This window comes from Dermochelys coriacea, chromosome 7 (genome assembly GCF_009764565.3).
Source record: "Dermochelys coriacea isolate rDerCor1 chromosome 7, rDerCor1.pri.v4, whole genome shotgun sequence".
NCBI classification, from domain to species: Eukaryota; Metazoa; Chordata; order Testudines; family Dermochelyidae; genus Dermochelys; species Dermochelys coriacea.
In genome coordinates, this window is record NC_050074.1 from 39129228 (window position 1) to 39149507 (window position 20280).

Here is a 20280-nt window from a genome sequence, read left to right on the forward strand (position 1 = left end):
GAAAATAATAATTAGAAAAGGAGTTGAATACATTCATATATTTAAAAAAGAAGTATTTGTGGCACCTTAGAGACTAAAATTTACTTGAGCATAAGCTTTTGTGAGCTATGAAAGCTTATGCTCAAATAAATTTGTTAGTCTCTAAGGTGCCACAAGTACTCCTTTTCTTTTTGCGGATACAGACTAACACGGCTGCTACTCTGAAACCTTCATATATTAAAGAATCATTACATGATTGGCTGGATAGCACATAAAGTCAAATGTAAAAGTTTAATTATCTCAAACATACATTTACAGCAATATTTTCCCATAGTTAACTCCTTTCAGCAGGATTCTGTAGAAAACAGGAGGCAAGACAGCATAAGTCATGTGTCAGAACTGCCCTCCCTCCCTCAACATTGCTTGTACACACACATAGGACCAGATATTCAGATGTGCTCTGCAGCTTCTACTGTCACAGTCATGGCCAGATCTGCAAAAGAATTTGTTATCCAATGTAATGAGCTCTTTTGAAAATCTGGACCCAGATGTGAGTGCTGATCTCTTATGGAAATCGGCATAGCCACTGTGTGTATGCACGTTTCTTACCCTGCTCCTCCACTGGTTTTGGGACACACGAATACTTTTATTAAATGTATCCCCCCTCCACCAACTGTCTGCTCAATATCTTATGTTCACATGTTCCGTTTCAATACTTAAAACAAGGGACACCCCTTAGGAGCCAGCCTTTTTAGTCTCCGGCATAAAACCAAAGAGCAGTGAAGAAAAAATGCCAAAGTCTAACAGACATTTGCACAATTCAGCTTCTCATATTCCTTACAGAAACAGGATATTTTAATTATTTTTGTCATAAGGCCACCTTCTCTCATGTCATGTTAATAACAGAATGGAAGTCAGGTGGGACATCAGAGCAAACAGGGCACAGCCCTCTAAACAAGGCCATAATGGATACAGTGTGCAGAATTGTTAATGGTCTCAAGCATACAGGAAGCTGAATTCATCGAAAGTAATAATGAGCACTGACATAATTTGAAGATATTAAGGACAGTTCAAGATGAGAAAAATATCTGGAAAGCCCACATGGTTATGGGATTCAGAAAAAAGCCATCACTTGCAGCAGCTAAACCAAGAAGAAATACAGACATCTGAAGTATAAATGGAGCATTACAAACTATTTAGGAGTTGGGAAGAGAAGACACTACACTGCTTTTGTCAAGAGAAGAGACTGTCACTTTTGAGAACAATGTTTTAAATTACATGGATCCACATGAAATGAATACCCGAGTAGTCCCTATTATTGGGCCAAATTCTACTCATAATTGTTCAATATCAATCTTAAAAAATAATACAGAAGCTAATGTGGACAATAGGGGACATTAAAAATATACAGAAGTTTGCTCTCACACCTGGAATCAGGATAATACTATTTCACACTTTAAAAAAAGATATACTATTTACAAGATATAATACCTGCAAAATATATACATATAAACATTTTAATAAGATAGGTAATAAACCCTGTGAACAGTTTTGTATGCATGCTCCACAGAGAGGAATAAGGCATAAAAATACATATTCAGTGTAATACACAAGATCCTCTCCTGCCTTAACCTCTCACCTCACCTAGTAGAATTGTGTTATGTTACTACTTTACATTTCACTTTCTCCCCCCCCCCACCCATTACATGCATTCTGGCAACCCCCAACACTTCCTTTTTAATGGCATTTGCTGTTTGAATGTCATGATTCTTCTGCAAATATTAAGAAAGATGTCCATATTTATTCAAATTTATTAGAGCATAAGCTTTCGTGAGCTACAGCTCACTTCATCGGAAATGCATCCGATGAAGTGAGCTGTAGCTCACGAAAGCTTATGCTCTAATAAATTTGTTAGTCTCTAAGGTGCCACAAGTACTCCTTTTCTTTTTGCGAATACAGACTAACACGGCTGCTACTCTGAAACCTGTCATATTTATTCAAAATCACGCAGTCCTCCAATTTGAAGAGGCTTTCAGAAGAAGCTGTTTTTACTGACTATTGCGAACTCCAACCCTGTAACTCCAATGTCTAATAACTACTCTGCTATCAACAAACAAAAAGATCCAAATCCATTGGTCCAATGGTGTTCCATCTAGTTTAGATGCACTGGCCGAGATACAAAATTTAAGCCCAAATTATGTTTCTTTGGAACGTAAACCAAACTCTACTGAAATATTTTGCCAAATCATTATTTCTAATACTTTAGAAACTAAGTTTACAGTGGTCAATTTCTTTTGGATACCTTCAGCATCTGTTGCCATGTCTCAAGGCTCATCTATTCATATGGGCAAACATTGACCCTGCTAACACTTACGCACATAAGTAACTACACATATGAACAGCCCCACTGAACTCAATGCAGGTAGTCAGGTGTATAAACTTATCTACATAAAAGTGTTTGCATGGATGAGGATTATGAATATATTTCCAGTAAAGCTTGTGGGGAAAATGTAACTGCTCCAATTTTAAATCAACATCTTTTATATCTTTATAACTCTATTCTCCATTGTTATAACAAATCATTTTCTGAATCTTTCCCAAATGTCTAAAAACAACAGGAGTTCATCACTTGATCTAATAGAAAACGTATTTCAGACTACTCAATAACAAATAGGCTACTTACTATTTAAAAAAAAAAAAAAAAAGTTAGGGAGAAAACCAGCCAAGAAGAAAACAAACACTTTCAGATATAGAAGGAAACAATTCCAAATCTGAAACTACACTACTGATCATTCCAAATGAATAAATGTTCTCTTGTGGTGATCTTGAGAACACTAGGTCATTTCAGTCCAAAGGCACCATTATCAGATAAAGGTGAAAGATCTGCCTCTTTCTAAATAATGGAAATAATTTTAAAATAAGATTTTCTTATTAAACATGTGCTGGTAAAAGAGTCCCTTCTAGACAGGGTATTAGGTTATCCCAGTCTTCCTACCACCTAACTTTTTACCAGTTTACCCAAACTCTGCATAAAAAAATCAGGGAAAAGATGGTACTAACCTGTGCACCATTGGATGCACATGAATGGACCCATACTGCCATAAAAGGTCCCACTGATAGCACAGGAGTCTGCTCATATGCAATCTTATTTCAGGATTGATGCCTATATTGTTAATTATATTTTAACTAAAATTCCCAAGCTTGATAATAGCACACACACAATACCACTAGTTTTTTAACCCCCACTCCGGTAATTTCCAATCTGTAATTTAACAGACACTACCAGTGGTAATTCTCTGGCTTTTCAACAGGTTGGAAATCATCAGACATTTAAGGAACAGCAGCAATGGTCTTAGATGCACTTGTGAAAATATAATGCAGACTTCTCTCTATAGCAAACTGCAAATAGATGTTAATATCAGAAAAATGATTACTTGAAAGTCTGGCAGGAGAAAATATCCGACAATTAATGGAGACAGATCAGGGCAATAACCAAGATGGCTTTGATTTGTGTTAATTGTCTCAAAATGAAAGAAAAATTCAAGTACATAGGCAATTAAACACCAAACTATTTATGTGTGACTGAAAAGGGGAACATGGATAAGAGCCTCAAGATCGTGTGGAATGCTTAGGGCTTTTAAATGCATTCAGTGGAACCGTTCCAAAATCAGCCATTTCTGAGAGCACATTAACACACACCACAGAAGAGAAACTGGAGAACATTTGTTTACTGTGACTCTGTGGAAAGGCAGTTGAGATGAGCCCTTAGAACTCATTTTGTTACATATTTTTATGGCCACATGTTTCATTCCCTTGCACCCTGCATGTGAAAATAGCTCCTATAGTTTGCCAGTGACTGTAGTATAAACTTTTTTTCCTTGCCTTTCAGTTTCCTGATATCCTTTTCTCTTTAAGCATTAACATAAGACCATCAAAGGAATACTATGGAGCTATTTAAAGCCAGCTATCTTCTCAATATGTTGAGATTTAACCACCAAAATATTTTACTTACCACTCCTGGGAATATTTTTTGCAGTCTGTCTGCTGCCGCAAGTGCCTTAGGCTTCCCACCATCAAGACAGTCTTTAAACTCATATAGAGGCTGCCGTACAGGGTTGGAATAGGAGATTTTTGCATTGTCCACAAATGTGATCTGTCTGACTCCCCATCCCTAAACAAATAAAAAAATCCAAGTAATTGGTAATGACCAATTTAACACTGTAAGACTTTGGTTCAAAGGATGTAACAGAAACCCCTTTGAGTCTATAACGTTAAAAGCATAAGTGGACTTTTGTTCACATTTTCAAATTCAAATGCAGGTTTAACTGCAGATTGTTATTACAATTTTAGAAGCTTGCTATAGTCAAATTCCTTTTGATCACACTGAACTGTCTCACTGGCACAATTATTTATTTCAAATATTTTGGTTTGAATTTGATTTTGTGAACTCGTGTGTTATTTTGTTCAGGACAAAATTTCACTTTGTACCTGGGCAGTTTTTAATTAAAAACAAAAACAAAAACATAAAACTGCAACATTTCTGTGACACACACATATTCCATACGCATGTTGATTTCATTGTATTCTTCCATTCTTTAGCACAAGGATGAAAAAAGCAACCTTTATGAGAGAGAGCGCAAGTTACCTTTAGGAGTAACTCTGGTACTTACCATTAAGGTTCTAGCTACACAACAACCCAGCGTACCCGCTCCTAGCAGCAGACACTTAGAAGACACAACTTTCTCCAGGTCAAGAGTAGGCACCAACCGCCAGCACATCAATTTAAGATTAAGATCCACAGATGACTCAGCTAACCTATATAGTGAAATAAAAAACAATCAACATCATCATTGCTGAATACTCTCTAATGCAGCATTGGCCTTTTGTTCCAACTAAGCACTGGTTCTCAGTTTGTATTTATTTATTTTAGGTGGGGAGGGCTGGAGCCCCCCCCCACTCATTGCTCCATATCCCTTTGTGATATACCCCAGCATTTGCTATCATCTCTCTCTTTCTGTCCACTTGATCTCAGTTCAGTTTTTCTTCTCTTTTTAAACCTTGTCTTTTCTCTATTTTTAAATTTAATCTTCACTGACTTTAGTTTTTGTTTCTACAGTCTGAGGTTTTTACATGTTTCCCATCAATTAAGTATCTGATTACATCACAATCCTGAATGTATTTAGCTATATTTATTCATAATCCTTACTGTATTTATCCTTTAGGTTGGAAAGTATTATTATCCCCATTTTACAGATGGGGAACTGAAGCATACAGAGAATAAGTCACAACGGTTACACAGGAAGTCTGTGGTGGAACGGGAATTTAACCTGGGTGTCTTGGGTGTTAGGCTAGCATCCTAAGCAATGGATCATCCTTCTCTACAGGCAAAAAGGAGATAGCCACCATTGAAGGGTCTCTAGTGAAGGGTGAATGTGCTCAGGGCTGACCCAAGCAGCATGGATGCAGAATTGAAAAGCTCAGGCTACATGCGAGCTCTTCCTCTCACAGCCACTTGTGCCTAGATCAGAGGTGGGCAAACTACAGCCTGCGAGCCACATCCAGCCCATGGGACCCTCCTGCCCGGCCCCTGAGCTCCTGGCCCTGGAGGCTAGCCTGCGGTCCCTCCCCTGCTGTTCCCCCCTCCCCCTCCGTGACACGCTCTGGGAGGCCGGGCAGCGCAGTTGCAGAACCGTGGCCTGACCCGGTGCTCTGGGTGGCGCAGCTGTAGCGCTGCCGGCCACCAGTGCTCCAGGCAGCACGGTAAGGGGGTGGGGGGGTTGGATAGAGGGCAGAGGAGTTCGGGGGTATTGTCAAGGGTTGGGGGTGTAGATAGGGGTTGAGGAGGTCAGAGGGCAGGGAACAGGGGGGTTGGATGGGGCAGGGGTACCGTGGGGGCAGTCAGGAATGGGGGGGGTTGGATGGGGCGGCAGGGGGCAGGGAGGTTGGATGGGGCAGGAGTCCTGGGGGAGCTGTCAGGGGGAGGGGGGGTCAGATAGGAGGCAGGGGCTGGGCCACACCTGGCTGTTCGGGGGAGACACAGCCTCCCTCCCCTAACCAGCCCTCCATACAATTTTGGAAACCCAATGTGGCCCTCAGGCCAAAAAGTTTGCCCACCCCTGGCCTAGATACTACAGAGCTAAATGCAGATATACAACAGAGAGATCAATTTATCTTGCATATCTGTATCTAACTGAGCTTTAGAGGAGCACATCCAAGGTAGGGAAACATTGCACTAGCTAATAAAATAGCTAAATCAGTATACAGTGTAAGCATCTCTAAGAATACTTAAAATGAAAAGTAAAAATCACAGAATCTGCTTCAGCATAACACTCCCTGCTATGAAGAAAGAACCTTGTCAACAGATTTGATGTTAATCAGTCCATGCTATTTGCTCTCATATACTTTGGCCCTTGCAGAGAATTCTTAAAAGTACTATGCATAAATTCTACTCAACATTTTGTTAATCATATATATAGTAATAAACAACAGGAAAAGATGAAGCTCCGTCTACCTACAGCATTATTTACCTATGCAAATTTTGACTTTCTATCCTATTGTCCTCTCATATAACAATCAATACACCAAAAATAGTAACGCAATAAACTTTTATAAAAATGTTTATTGTGGTTCTTACAAATGAATTAGAAAGATGCTGAAACAAGAACAAGACAATCAGTAATTTTCCTATTTTTAACAACTTACTCACTAAGTATTTGACAAGATTGCCATTAAACATATACTTCATGCTAGGAAAAATCATATACTTCAGAGGCCCATAAGTAATTAACCGCTATACTGATGACATCATCATCATCTGGACCCATGAAAAAGAAGCCCTTGAGGAATTCCACCGTGATTTCAACTATTTCCATCCCACCATCAACCTCCGCCTAGACCAATCCACACAAGCAATCCATTTCCTGAATGATTACACATGACTTTCCTCCAGAGTGCAGTATTGATCACTGTGTGGAAGCTTTAAAGGATACCAAAGCAGTTGACCAATTTTATTTTCAGCCTATGTTGAATTTGCTGGCTGGTCAATGCATCAGGCTTTTAAAGTTCTGAGCAGAGCAGATCACAGCAGCTTATCCCGATAAATGACACACAACAAACAGGAGCCTTCTTTCTGCCAGAACCAGCCCTCCTTACACTCAGCATGGTCCCCTCTTTCAGTCTCACATAAGTCTTGATTTGTTTTTATCACCTTTTTTTTTTTTTTTTTTTTTTGCAGAGGGCTCCACTACATCACATCCAGATATTGAGTACAGCTATGCATCATACACTCATTTTTTTGCCTCTTCCAGCTTCTCCTCAGGAAGGGCTGTGTGTATCTTTTCTACCTTTTCCATCATTCACTTGTAGACCTCAGAAATAGAGGGAGTGGAAAACTATGCAAAAAATTAAAACTGTTCAATACTGCAAGGTGCTAAACATCCTCAACTTCCACTGACTTCAGCTGCAGTTGAGGGCGTGCACCTTCTCACAGGACCATTCTGCACCCTGCACAATCAAAACCTAGGGACACAATGATGGAAGTTACCAAGGCCACATTCTTTACAGCAGTCAACCTGTTCTTATGTCTTGCCAGCCATTAAGTACATTGTGAGTCTGCATTGATAAAGTTAAACTAAAAAGGAAGGACAATAAGTAAAATCACAGAATTCAACAATACAAACATAGGTCTATGCACAGAAACACAGAAATACAGCTTGCATTCAATTTACCCTTAAAAAATAACTAATCTGGATTTCCAAATTAGTGCCCCATTCTGGAAGCACTTATTATTAGGCATGGTGCTTTCTACTCTGAGAAGTTCCACTGTCTTGTATGGGACCTTTCATGAGAGTATACATTGCACCTGGTAAAAATGGACAGCAGGATTGGGCACTAACATCATCACAACTATATTTTCTTATCTGACAAAGCACATTTAAGATCCAGGTAGTCTTTGGACCTTACATTCTCGTTCCCCATACCCTCAAAGCCTGGTATATTTCAGGCCTGATCAGATTATAAATGTGTTTAAACCACCACATACCTTTTAGGATCCATACATTCGCTGAGATTCACCATTCTTGGACCCATGCTTCCTTTTTGGTTTTTCTCCCATCCAACAGCTTTTGGACAATCTACTTTTCAAAAAAAGCAAACAAACAAAAACCTCCATGATATTAAAAACCTAAATTTCACCTTGCCAAACAAAAAAAACCCACCACACACACACACACACACACACACACCCTGCCCTACCACCACCTTTCCCAAAACTGTCAATTCATTAAGGAAATTAAACAACTGAACTCTTCACTGCAATAGAGATTCTATTATATGGCAAAAATTTGGTAGAAAGTGTCCCTTTTTTCATTCTGAGTGCACCAAGCACTACTTTTTATTCTAGTGTTTTAAAGCATGTTAGTTGAAAAGTTTTAATTAACATGCTTTTAAACGCAACTTGTTTTCCTAGTCTAGACATAACCTCTAACATACTGAACCTAAATAGACTTGGCTGCACCTAATTAGTTCCTAGCTGTGAGTGTCTCCCTGTGCTGTCTCTGGAGTCTGGCTGGCAATTAACCCTCAAAATCTCAGGCCATTGTCAAGACAGATGGGTCTTCTCCTAAGGACATCATTGGGGCAGGGGACAGCAGAACTCCAGATACCAAAAATCTTGTTTACCCACACACGTGCCTATATCAGCTTTTAAACTGAAGCCTCCTGTTAAATTAAATTTGGCATCTACAGATGAATTTTTTCAGCACAGAGCAGCCACAGTGTGCTAGGCAGTTTAGAGACTGAGAAAAGACATGGGAAGAAGTGAGAGAAAGGGAAGAGAAAGTTTACAAGAATAAGAATGTGTGATTCTTTTGATTAGCAATATTTAATATTACAGATGGAGATTGAAAATGTAAACTTGTTAACTGACTATTTTAATATCTACACTGTTCTTTCCCAGGTATTAACTATTATTTGTGAAATACTCTGAGACCCTCAGATGAAAGGACCTATAAATAGTTTTGTTCTGTTCTGATGCAATATTATCAATAGCAACTGAGTCCTGGTTTCCCAAATTTACAATGCATTGCTCTAATTTCATTCAGGTCTTAATACCACGCGACATAGATACAAAAACATCCCAAACTCCAAACATACCAAAATTGTGATCTTTGTGGTTTTATAAATCTACTCTGTACTCTCAGAAATGAGAGTTTCATACACTTAATATGATTGTGTGTATTTTTGGTAGTCTAGTGATTAAACACACTTTTAATAAGAAATGATAACATACATTAATAATGTATGCACTGTTACAGAAATTACCTGTTGCTGTATCATGCTTTAATTAAAATGAGAGCATAAAGGCTCGGTCATTATGGGGGGGGCGGGGGAGAGAATCTTACTCTCAAAGTAAATTATCCTCTTTCCTTCTAGAAAATAAAACTATTTTCTTCAGAAAGACATTTGAATAATTTAAGATGCACTAAAACAACAAAGTCCAGTGGCACCTTAAAGACTAATAGATGTATTTGGGCATAAGCTTTCCTGGGTAAAAAAATCCACTTCTTCAAATGCATGGAGTGAAAATTACAGAAACAGGCACAAATATATATTGGCACATGAAGAAAAGGGAGTTACTTTACAAGTGGAGAACCAAAGTTGAAGGCCAATTTAATCAGGGTGGATGTGGTCCACACCCAATAATTGATGAGGAGGTGTCAATAACAAGAGAGGGAAAATTGCTTTTGTAGTGAGCCAACCACTCTCAGTCCCTATTCAAGCCCAAACTGATGGTATTAAGTTTGCAAATGAATTGAAGCTCAGCAGTTTCTCTTTGAAGTCTGTTTTTGAAGGTTTTTTGTTGAAGAATGCTACTTTTAAATCTGTTATTGAGTGTCCAGGGAGACTTGAAGTGTTCTCCTACTGGCTTTTGTACATTATCATTCCTGATGTCTGATTTGTGTCCATTTATCCTTTTACGTAGAGACTGTCCAGTTTGGCCAATGTACATGGCAGAGGGGCATTACTGTCACATGATGGCATACATCACATTAGTAGATGTGCAGGTGAATGAGCCTCTGATGGTGTGGCTGGGTCCTATGATGGTGTCACTAGAGTAGATATGGGGACAGAGAAGGCAACAGAGTTTGTTACAGGGATAGGGTCCTGGGTTAGTGTTTCTGTAATGTGGTGTGTAGTTGCTGGTGAGTAATTTTCACTCCATGCATTTGAAGAAGTGGGTTTTTTACCCACAAAAGCTTATACCCAAATAAATCTGTTAGTGTTTAAGGTGCCACCGGACTCCTTGTTGTTTTTGTGGATACAGACTAACACGGCTACTCCTCTGATACTTAAGATGCACTATATTTGAGGTAGCGGTTAACATCAACAACTAGTTAGAAGCACTAATATCTCTTCTATCTTTTTAGTGATCATGGAGAAGAGAAGTCAAGTAACATTAGTTTCCGTATTCTGAAAGCCGTCCTTTGACAATGGATTACCTGGGCTCTGTGGCATCTGTGGAAGCTTTATTTCAAAGATGCTGCTGTGTGTTAGGTCTCTCACGCCTTGCATGGTCCTGTCTCTAAAGCAGAGCACTTCAACTGAATGGAGGTGACTACCCCTGGCATTAAAATAATAAAATAAATAAATAGCAAGGTAGTTATAAAAGATCTGGAACTCCTCCAGCAGTAAAGAAGGATGGTCAAGCAGGAACTTTGCTTTATTAGTCCTCTGGTGTCACAGAGGTTTAATCCTTTGGAAACTCAGACTATGACAAATCTTCAATTGGTATTGGATTCATATACGATAGTGTGCCTATATTTCTATCTGGTCAAGTATGAAAAAACCCAACATGATTAATGAATACCTAAAGCAATTCACTCTTATATGGAAACTGGTGCAGCTCCACTGAAATTGCAGTCGGGACTTCCCCACTATTAACTATCCATCTGCACAATGTTACTGGGAACTAGAAGCAACATATGTTTTGAGGCATAATGACCACAGAACCCCAGCGTACAATGTGATAAAACTGCAATGATAGTGTAGAAGGAGGTGCCATCCTACTTCCTCCATGACTTAGCACACTCCTCAGAATCCTTCATCTTCCCCTTTCACCAACTTAGCTTTGCACCCATTATTCATATTCACTCACTGCTGAGCACCAAAGTAAAAGAATTAGGTGTTTGGCAAATAATGGAATTTGGGATTCTCATATCCCCACAGGATGCACAGATAAGTGATACGCAGATTGATATACCCTCCTATGCTATTGTTCACCTAGCAGTCTGGGAAATGTCACTGTTATCATGGCTAAATGAAGGTTTGTCGTCTCATTACACGTTACTAGAAGGTCAAAAATTTGAAGTTTCAGCTTAAGTTAACCAATCAAACAACCCAATGTTAGATGGAAGGTATTTTATAATGCAAAAGACAACAGTGTGAAATAAAACAAAAACAAATGTTCAACCTGGCAATGCAGAAGAACTTTAGAGTATGTGTTCTTCAGACTTGAGCTCATGTACCATTGGTGGTCATTTGACAGTTTTATTCTCTAGAGCAAGACAGTTTTCCAATGGCACTTGCACACATTAGCATCCTCAATTAGTGTGTGCTACACAACAAATAAATCCAGAGACTAGACTGGCTTTCAGTTTTTGTTTCTACTCAAGTAGAAATCAGCTCTATGATGAAGTGGTAGTAGCTGCTCCTTAGTTTAATTAAAGCCAGCTTCTCTTTATAAACCCAGTTATTAACCCTCCTCTGCTCCAAATTCTCCCAAAAGATGATTTTTTATTATATTTTTTTTTAAACTTTTACCAAACTTTTCAGAAATAAATCTCTGCTCTGGAATGTGATGTAGGAGGTTAGATTTCAGAAAGATTTGGAGTGGAGAGAATTTAAAAATAGGGCTCAAAATCTAGAAACTAAACCATTAAGAATGTGGGGAAAGGAGCCAAGAAATGAAGGATTATATGGAAGTAGCAACAGGCTGCATCCCTTGCTTTTGCCCACTTAAAATTTGCAAAAATATGCAGAAAGATTAAAATAAATTTCTAAAGTATTATGGAATCCCATTTCCTATTCAAGGGATCCATTTCCAACACACTCCTAGTAATTTCTTATTTTCACCTTTGCATATAGTTTTCCATATTTCAGGGGCAAAGTTAAGGTTCAGCGTGTGCTGTGCAAGTCAGATAGGCCAAAAAAAGGCCTCATCTAATAAGAGATAAAACCAATACCATCTGTGTGCTGCCATGACCAGTAAGTTCCTCAGCGGCCATCCTGGATACTGGGTAAAACTGCAGGGATCATAAACTCCAACTGTCACCTGCAAACAAAACAGCCCCATTGAAAACTCTATGCATAACAGCACAAGATTCACAGTAATAGCTGTCAGTGTATCTTGTTATTTTAAATGTTATGTCAGTAAGAAATCACATATGGCATTTAAAAAAGAATTAACAACTCCTACCAAACTGACGTATTGTATGCCATTTCACGCAGTTTAATGCTTCCCACAGTTGCCAGTTTTGTTCATTTTGGCCACCTAACATTCACTTGTACTTCACTGCATCATATGTATTTCCTCAACTATCTAAGCCCAAACAGGTTTTTTAAAACTGCTTAAGATGCCTAGCAAGTGGTCAGATTATTGCCTTGATTCATAAGCAAGCCTTCCTATTGATGGATGGTAGATAATCATGGTATAAAAGGAGACAGGGTAATAGATGCTGGGTCAATCAATGTAAAGGTAAAGTCACTGCAAGGGCAAACCTTTATTCAAGGATTTAAGCACAGACTCAGATATTGCCCTCCAAACTGAACACTAAGAAAGGACTTTATTTTGTATGATACAGGCTTCTCTCATATAGAGGAAGATCCCATCTAATATTATTTTTTAAATTCAGTCTTTAAAGTTTCCTTATTTCAAAATAATATCTACGTAGCCACAATACAATATTTCCTTATTTTAGAAAAAGGATGGAAAAAGCAGAGGAAATTATAGGAGCTCAAATGTTATAAAACAGAGTTGAACTACTTCAATGACTATTTTAATTTTTTCCCTGTGTGTGAGATATGAATTACTTTAAAGACTTCTATTCTGCACAATTACCTCTCCCTCAGCTTCTGTTATGGAGCTTTGCTCCTCAGTAAAGTTTTAGCATTATAAAATAAGAAAAACTATTCAAGGCTCTGAGTTAAGGTTAATCAAAATAAAGAGGGCTCTGAAGAATTTCAGAAGGACCTAACAAAGCTAGGCATCAGGATAACATGATGATAAATGAAACAGATAAGTACTACGTAATGTAAAACTAGCTTGGTCAACCCTTGCCTTGATGCCTTCTGCTTTATGAATGATCAGGATGGAAATTCTCTTGTGGCTCCAAGGAACATAGAGTGCTTTTTTCACATTCAAAAAGGAGACATGCAGAGAATGATTTCCCCATAACAACATAAAAAATCATTCCAACCTCATCTAACCAACATTTAGCCTGCATCACATCTACAGGACTATGAAGGACTTAACTTTACACTGTTCAAATACAGATTTTCTTTTTCAGCAGAGTTAAAAAAGGAGCCAGTTTTTCTTGTATTATTGCTGGTACTTTGAAAGATACAAGCTGAATATATTCATATTAACATTCTTTATTAAGTTATAATGGGGTGATATTTTCTTTCATAGAAGGTCACTGTTATAACATTTCCAGGTGTACTTAAAGCTAATGCAGCATCTATAGAAATGAATTGTTGCATACTCCTCCCCTACATGCAACATACAAGCAAATAAATAATATAGGTGGGCTTTGCACTTACATAATGCTAAGTGTTCAAAGTGACTAAGAAGTATTAACTCATCCTCATAGCAGCCCTGTAAAGTAGCTAAGTTTTATTATCTCTCTTTATAGGCGGGGTAATGAGTATAAAGAGAGCAAGTACCAAATTTTCAAACCATCCACTAATTTGGGATGCCTGGACTTTTGGATACCCAGATTGAGATGCCTAAAACTAGGCTCCCTGAAGTCCAGGATAATCAATGGGAGCAACTGGTGTTCAGAGACTTAACCTACTCTACGCAGTAGACAAGCACTGGATCTCAGTATAGTATTCTAGCCAGAGGTTAAACCGTTTGTACATTCAGCACAAATATTCTGGCATACGAGCATATGTGCAGGATTCCCCTTACCTTTTCTTCTTGATCTTGGAAGAAATCATTCCAGTTTTTAAGCAGTGACACCAAAACAGACTTGTCATTATACTTGATTAAAAAGTAAGGTAAGGCTGTAACTCCTTCCATCTGGCAAAGTTCATCATATGCTTTCTGGAGCGCTTGAATCTGAAAGCAAAAAAGATACAACAGATGGTTGGAATTATCTTAATTCAACTGTGCTTGTGGGAGTCGAAAAATATTTCCTTAACTGAATATGTAATACTTTTTTTCTTTTAACTTGCTGAACACAAGTGTATATATTCTAACAGTTTTTAACCATTTATTCAGTAGTTTTTTAAAAAAAAATTTATAACCAAGCATTTGAGAGTAATATGCAAAAGTTAAAACCATATAATCTTCAATGCAAAACAGGCAGAAGAAGCACTTCTGTCACTGCTGCAAACTGATATATAGAAAAAAAAAGACAAAACAAAATTACAGTGTTATTCTTAGGGCCAAAACAACTTGCAAATATGGAAGTCCCCTAAATAATAATAGTCCCACTGTTGGGGAGAGAGAGCGGGGGAGAGGGGGAGAGCTCTGATTTGTCCTTAAAGTACAAAAATATTTAGCAAAGGATCGGACGCTGGTAAACACTGATCATGATGCTGCATAATGATCAGCATCATCCATTCTATCTACTTTGGTACATCGGTTTTCAGTGGTCGGCTCAATTGCTTCTTTATATCCTGACATCTACATTTTAACTGTACCATTGAATACCATCCCACATAAACTATGTTTTTTTTCAGAGAAACAGTCTTTAGTCCTCCATTCTGTTTAAAAAGGAAGTATGAATAACCACAAAAATTACATTTTCTTTCCTACTTTCAAAATGCTCAACTGTTATTAATGAGAGAGACAAGGAGGTTGAGACAATATCTTTTATAGACCAACTACTGTTGGTGAGAGAGAGAGAGAAGCTGTAGCTCAAAAGCTTGTCTCTTTACCAACAACAGCATGACCAATAAAAGATACTACCTCACCCACCTTGTCTCTCTAATATCCCTGGACCAAGATGGCTACAACAACACTACATACAATAACTGTTATTATCCAAATTGCTATAGAAAAGGTAACCAATTCTTCATTAGTAACCACCTAGAACATTCCTGTAAGACTACATCTAAACCATTTCTAGAAGTATATTTTAATTGTATTCCACTGTTAGATGATAAAATGCATTGTGTAGTACGTTTGCGCTGTTGTACCAAGTGTCTCTCCCACATCCCTTGCTATGGGACTCTGCTTCCCACCAATTTCTAGTGGCATTAAAAGCACTTCACAGTTCAACACTAACTCACTCCAGTTAAAACAAAGGGTACAACTGAGTAACTCTACAATTTCTTTTTACCTTAGTAGCACAGAACTGACTCATTCTCCCCTCAGGAGTTCCTACTTGCCCTCTGTCTCAACCTAGTTCCCTTCTTCCCTGCACAGTCATGTGTTAACATTTTTTACCGTACTTCTACAAATAATCCAGGCATATCTTTTAAGCCAACATTTTTCTGAACTAGGAGGATTATGATGATGATGATGATTTATTTCCAGTGAGAATGCTTTATACCAGCAGTACTCAAACTATGGGGCGGACCTCCCAACAGAAGCATGGGAACGTGTCAAGAGAGGCGTGAGCTGTGGGGTGGGTTTTTTTTGGTTAAGAGCTCTGGCTGTCAGCCCTAGGTGGCTGGCGCTTGTGCAGAACAGCCGTGCACACTCGGAAAGTCGGGATAAAGGAGAAAGCTGGAGCCCCACCGCACTAAGACTGACAGCCAGAGCCCTGCCACCTGGGTTCAGGCTCTCCCCCCACTTCCCACAATCCCTCACCGGGAGGCAACCCCAGGCTCAGGCTCTCCTTCCCATCCCCCACGTGGGGGAGGCAGAGCTCTGGCTATCTGCCCTGGAGTGGCAACAGCAGCAGCACAGAAGTAAGGGTGGCAATGAGGCTCTAAGTCCGCTGTGAAAAGTGATACTGACGAATATCACTGTTCACATTGCCACCCTTACTTCTGTGCTGCTGCTGGTGTGGTGCTGCCTTCAGAACTGGGTGCCCAGCCAGCAGCCACTGCTGTCTGTTCTGCCTTCAGAGCTGGGTGGCGGTATATGTACTTGGGAGAGAGGGGGCGTAAATGACTACAGACACAAAAAAGGGGGACTCGATCAAATAAGTTTGAGAACCACTGCTTTAGATTATCCATCACCATATTTTCAATCAAAAGACAAAATTGAAAGGTGCAGTCTCACCTTGAGCCATCAATGAAAAGGGCTCCACCACAGTCCACACATTAAGATGAAACAGTACCATTTAAAAATACATGTTCAATTTACAAAATTCAGGTAAGACCCTTTTTAGTACAAAGGGCTTATGGTATCCTCAATATGCTTCTATAATAATGTCAATCTTCATCTTTCACTATAAGATGCTCCATCTACGATCATTTTAGTCAGAATAATAAAATAATTGTTTAGCTTTTTTTTGTAGAATTTGAAACAGTTATGAAAGACATAACTCTAAAGAAAACTGATTTAAAATCAATGTTATTAAAATAAATTGGATTCCTGTGAACTTTCAGTTTCTAACCAAGAAGCCTGAAGCTGTTGCCAAACAGTCACCCTATTTTTTAAAAGTTTTCCTGAGACCATTCCTCTGCATGTCTACACTTTCTAATCCAGTCCAACAGCTTTTTCTTTGCTACCGCCTTCTTTTCTCAAGTTTGACCTCTAGTTCATCAGTCAAATGTTTCTGCTGATGGCAGAATCTTGCTATCACACCAGCCTCCTTTTCTGTCAGATAAATCATCATCCACGATATCCTCAACATTCTTCTTCTTCTTTCCAGGACAGGCATGATGTTCTCTAGACTCAAAAGTTATTAAAACATTATTTGTACTCAGTAGTACCCAGACATGCCCCATTGTGCTAAGTAGTGTGCAAACACAAGAAACATTCATTGCCCTGAAGAGTTAATATTTTCAATAAAGATGACACACAAAAAGGAGAGAGCAGGATAAATTTCTCTTAAGGCTGATCAGGTCCCTCCCCAGGCTCTGTATTCCCACCAGTCTAACAACTAGAGCTAGTTTGGAATTTTTTGATCAAACATTTTTTCATTGAAAAATGCCAAATCTGTATAAACCAAAACCACTGTGGGGAAAAAAAACAAAACAAACAAACAATGGTTTCATTGAACTGCCTATTTAAAAAAAAACAAAACTGAAATTTTGACATTTTAAAAACAGTTTTGATTCCTCTAGAATTTTACATTAATTTGTAGTAAAAAAAGTACAAAAACATTTTTAAATGGTCAAAAAAGAAAAAATATTTCAAAATTATGAACATGTTTCAACCAACTTGCTAGAAATACAAAAAAATTTTAGATCTTGTGAAAAATTTGCCTTTTTTTCCCCCCTAGTATGTAGTGGGGAACTTTCAGAATCTCAAAAGTTCTCATAAGATGGGAAAACTATTTCCTGATCAGCTCTATTAACAACCTACTCTCCCAGACCACACTGCCTCTGAAATGCTTAAAAATCTTTTGTACATTCAATATCCTGCCCAAAGATACTAACATGAGCCCAGTCATGATTTATACTCAACCTCTTCACCTAACTGGATTGTTGCAAGAGGCAATAAAACATCAAAATGAGAATTTTATAAAGTAAAGTATAAAATCAATAACTCAAACTAGCTACACTAGTTAAAACTCAGCAAGTTCAAGGACAAAATATGTAGTTTTAAAAGCAACAAGAAAGACTGATCAGTACTAAAGATTTGACAGCTGGTGTTTGAGTACCTGAGTTGGAGAGAACCTTTCACCTAGGCAGACTGCCTGCTGAACAATAGGTATGCCATCAGGGAAGCAGAGAGCAGGGTAGCAAAACCAGTAATAGAAGCGATACTTTTTTAAATCCTAGAGGAAAAAAAAAATATATATATGCACATTAGAAGACAAATAATTAACTCAACTAGCCACTTAAGAACTGAGTGATTATAGCACTCCCAGTTACAGGTATGGCCATGATCCTACAAACTCTTAAGCATGTGTTTAACTTTGCTCATGCAGTCCCACTGGAGTAAAGTTAAGAATGTGTGTAAGTAGTCGTCAGACTACCATGAGAGTTGTGTCAAGGAATTTACATAATAGGAAACTGAGTTAATTCCATTTTTTTATTACTAAATATATTTTTTAATTTCTTTGCAAATATAGCAATGCAGCCCCAGACCCCAAGGGGCCACCTGGAATTTTGCAATAAGGCCTCAGTCGCACGCCACAAAGGGCGGGACAGCAGCCCCAACCCTGCCACGGCAGCCCGGACCCGATCACGCCGAGCAGCCGGGAACCTAGACCCTGCCATGAAGGCCAGCCTTCAGCATACAGCTGTGTGCTACTTGGGCCACATGCAGCCTGTGGGCCACTGGTTGAGAACCGCTGCATCAGAGGCTCCCAATCTGTGTTCCATGGACTGCTCCAAGTTTGTAAAGCAAGTACTTACTGGTGGTCCATGGATAGATGATTGGTCACATGAGGCTGGCTCTCTTTCTTTCTAGTTACTAAATTGCATTAAAATACAGCCAAACATACAAGAAGTAACATCCTAATATTACTTTTCAATGTAAACGATTATATATGCCAGATATATGTTGTGTAAGGATTTCCACACAATCAAGAATGGAAGGAGAGGTTGTATCCAAGAGAGACACTATAAAAGATTTCAGAATCCCTGCACTAGACATAACTTACTCCACTTCTACTGTTAAAATGATTTTATTGGGCAGCACCATAATGCAGTTAAACTATAAAGCTACACAAATCAGTTCTGCATATTCCAACTGCTTTTTGGTTTCTATTTTTGAGCAAAGCTAGAGTTTTAAATATGCCACATCATCATACATATGGTTAGTTTTTTTGTTTGTTTTAAAACTTAAATAGACCAGATGGATGAAAGCTTTTAAATTGGTCGCCACAAATGTGTGACCAATGTGGAGTACAGCCCAGTTAGAAACCACTCTAGATTTACCTCTGAACTTTCTCTCCTTCATGTTAATTCCATCAACTGGGGTCCTCTCAACAAGCCCTCTCCCACTAAAGTGCTCTGTTTAATGCCATATCCTCTATCATACTACATGCTAGCATGTCTTCCTTTACGACATCCCACCACCTTTTCTTGGGTTGGCTTCTCTTGTCTTTTTCCTTCCATCTTGATCTGTTGGTCTCTCTTACCAACATAGTTGCGCTTTACATGACCAAAACATCTGAGTCTGCATGCCCTCGTTTTTTAATCCCAAAGGCTGTCAAAAGTGACAACTCTGTACAAACAGTTGTCATGAATAAACATGGTGAACTTTTCCTTATTTAAATATTCCCTTATAGCACAGACGGGCATTAAGTGAAAGCAAGCACCGTTTATGAGATCATTATCTCTGCACAGTTTTAATTTGACTTGATCTTTAAAAGATCAAATAATTTGTGCTCTAGGGTATCTTTATTAAAAAGGTCATGGTTTTCTGTAATCTATACAGTGGTATCTACAGTAAATTAAGATATTATATTTGAAACAGAGATACGCCCACACAGATCCATATTCTCTCTCTCTCTCTCTCTCTCCCTCTCACACATACACAGTATATGAAAACTTGATTAAACACAATTCAGCTTTTATATTGGGAATCTGTAAATCTTTTCATCAGGAAGAGCAGTTTAATACATCAACGTCTCATGACATTTAATTGATACCAGTATTTTGAATATTTTTTTCATATGAGGAAAGGTTCTAACATAAAATAAGCTCTTTTTGAGCTATGCCAAATATATGGAAGGTAAAAGTATCAGACTTAAAAATTCAACATTATAACACTTCTATTTTTTAGCTATAGTGAAGAAAGTTCCTTGAAGTCCAATGAAAGACAGGCAACGAGACATTTTAGAATGTATGTACTTGTAATCTGAAAAATACACCCACAACAAATTTTTTATAGTTATAAAATAAAGGAAACTATGGCCTGCAAAAACATTCACACAGGTCTAACTTCAGTAGGACTATATCTGTCCTTTAAATTCAGTGCATGCATATATGTTTTCAGGAGTGGTA

At 38.4% G+C, this 20280-nt stretch overlaps 1 protein-coding gene across 14 annotated transcripts in view; it reads right to left on the reverse strand.

Annotated features, from left to right (window-relative positions):
• The window catches only part of ATG7 (autophagy related 7), a 267326-nt gene that overhangs the window by 235194 nt on the left and 11852 nt on the right, over positions 1–20280 (reverse strand). For 7 of the 14 annotated variants that reach the window (XM_043519113.1, XM_043519104.1, XM_038408827.2 and 4 more), the window contains exons 6-12: positions 17985–18101; positions 14168–14317; positions 12222–12310; positions 10479–10600; positions 8021–8114; positions 4650–4794; positions 3992–4150 (exon numbers count right to left, since the gene is read on the reverse strand). In XM_043519113.1, coding sequence (XP_043375048.1) covers positions 3992–4150; positions 4650–4794; positions 8021–8114; positions 10479–10600; positions 12222–12310; positions 14168–14317; positions 17985–18101 — 876 coding nt within the window. The remainder of the gene's footprint in view (positions 1–3991; positions 4151–4649; positions 4795–8020; positions 8115–10478; positions 10601–12221; positions 12311–14167; positions 14318–17984; positions 18102–20280) is intronic. The other 7 variants (XM_038408830.2, XM_043519105.1, XM_038408829.2 and 4 more) reach the window with 1 other exon arrangement.